Here is a 1,849-nt window from a genome sequence, read left to right on the forward strand (position 1 = left end):
ACACACACATTTACATACACACATACACACACATTTACACACACACACACACATCATATACATCATCCATTGTATCGGTAAATCAGGGAGTATTTGTTTCAGTGAATTTGGAAGTTGTTTATTCTGTGTTTTGAACAATAAAACGTGATGTTACACTGTGTTGAAATAAATAAACTAAATGTTCAGTCTCCTTGCTGGTTGTTCGGACACATTCAGAATCATTACCACTTATTCTGTTAAAATATATATATATATATATATAATTCGAATAATTCATTAATTAATTTAATTAATATCATAAACACGCTAGTTGGCTATTGGCTTTAACTAACGACCACTAGTTGAGTACGGAAATCTTAAATAACCCTAGAAATATTCATATATTGTCCCATGACTAATCCATAATTACTCTTACCTAAAAATAATAAATGCAGAATCTATGAATATGCAGATTTTGGTAATTTTTCAGATGTTTTCCAGCTGGACACAAGATGTCTCCTCCTTCACTGTAAAGTCCATTCTCACTGGTTGGCTTCAGGTTTCTACCTCACACCTGTTGAAGTGTCACACTGGACCAGGTGTGACTTTAAAACTACTGTTGATGTCACAAATCATGCTCGTGGGCCCCCTTCTCTTTAAAAACAACAACCTGATTTCTTAAGTGGATAAACTTTCCACTGTCAGCAGATAAATGTGAAAACATCCTTCTGGTGTCAAACTCTGCACATACAGCACTCAAACATCACACTGTAGGGACAACAAGAAACACATATTTCTGACTGGAAGGGGACTTTAAATTAGTCAAACATCAACACTGTTTACACATACTGTTTACACATAAACAACTAACTAGCTGTACCCAACTCACAACATCTGAGTTACCCGAGTAGACCCCCTTTACTCATCTTAACCAGCTAATGCAGACACATAACAAACCCAGCTTTAGCATAGCGATAGCTTTCTGAGAGTGTGTTTTATACCTTACCTTTAATTACTGAAACACGTCCCAGTGGTCCTCAGTTATCTCCATTAACCTAGACAGCAGTTACCGCTCAAATGTTTACGCTGTCTCGTTTTAAATCAACACTTCGGCAAAGCAGAACTGGAAGTCAACAAAAAAAAAACAAAAAAAAAAAACAACACTGTCACAGTACTGCCGCGTGACACATAGCTCGACTAACTGTCACACTCGCGTTGCTGTGGAGACGATCTTAACGTGGAACGTAGCCGACGTGCCCGTTAAAGCAAGGCGACACCAGCCCATCCGTGTGACTTGTAGATCTGTTCCGTTTACGCAGGCGCTGAACCATCGAGAGGAGGAAGTGGTCGTGTTATGTTGTTTTTTTTGTTTTTGGTACCGCTAATAAGTTGTAAGGAGACAGTGAATATGCTCTCTGTCGGTGTGTTTTTTGGGGTCAACTCCCTTCTTAAATGAGTGTCTCTCAACAGGATACTAAAAATGGGTGCCGTCATGTGTTTCCAGGGGATCATTTAGCAGACGGACTGGTAAACATGTTAACATGAGCTATCCCTGTGCTCACGTTAAAGCTTCGGCTTTGCGTGTTGCAAGCATGAGTCCAGGAAATGTGATAGGAGTTCATTAGCGAGCCTGGAACAGCACACAGAGGCTCAGCTTTCTGCATTATTCCACTAAAGTTCACATGTTAGACACTTAGCTCGTCAGTCCTGCCTTTAGTGAAGATATGAAATTACTCTTTCTTGCCTGTCTCAGCCCTAAAACTGGGAACCACACTACAGCTGAGAGGATAAGGTAATTTATACTGTTGCTAAGTGCTAACTAACTACAACATAAACAGCTGCTAATGATTATTTAGCCGAGGAGGCTGCA

General features: G+C 39.7%; 2 protein-coding genes across 5 annotated transcripts in view; one reads left to right on the plus strand and one right to left on the minus strand.

Annotated features, from left to right (window-relative positions):
* The window catches only part of slc15a4 (solute carrier family 15 member 4), a 31,515-nt gene extending 30,372 nt beyond the window's left edge, over nucleotides 1-1,143 (minus strand). Inside the window, exon 1 of the mRNA XM_035658635.1 lies at nucleotides 986-1,143. The gene's annotated coding sequence lies outside the window, so the exon portion shown is untranslated. The remainder of the gene's footprint in view (nucleotides 1-985) is intronic.
* A 154-nt stretch (nucleotides 1,144-1,297) lies between these two features.
* The window catches only part of glt1d1 (glycosyltransferase 1 domain containing 1), a 21,889-nt gene continuing 21,337 nt past the window's right edge, over nucleotides 1,298-1,849 (plus strand). For 2 of the 4 annotated variants that reach the window (XM_035658636.1, XM_035658638.1), the window contains exon 1: nucleotides 1,304-1,771. In XM_035658636.1, the coding sequence (XP_035514529.1) occupies nucleotides 1,704-1,771 (68 nt within the window). In that variant the 5' untranslated portion in view covers nucleotides 1,304-1,703. Of the gene's footprint in view, nucleotides 1,772-1,849 lie in introns of all 4 variants that reach the window. The other 2 variants (XM_035658639.1, XM_035658637.1) reach the window with 2 other exon arrangements.

Source organism: Morone saxatilis, unplaced genomic scaffold, assembly GCF_004916995.1.
Source record: "Morone saxatilis isolate NCDOM2014 unplaced genomic scaffold, NCSU_SB_2.0 Contig16, whole genome shotgun sequence".
NCBI classification, from domain to species: Eukaryota; Metazoa; Chordata; class Actinopteri; family Moronidae; genus Morone; species Morone saxatilis.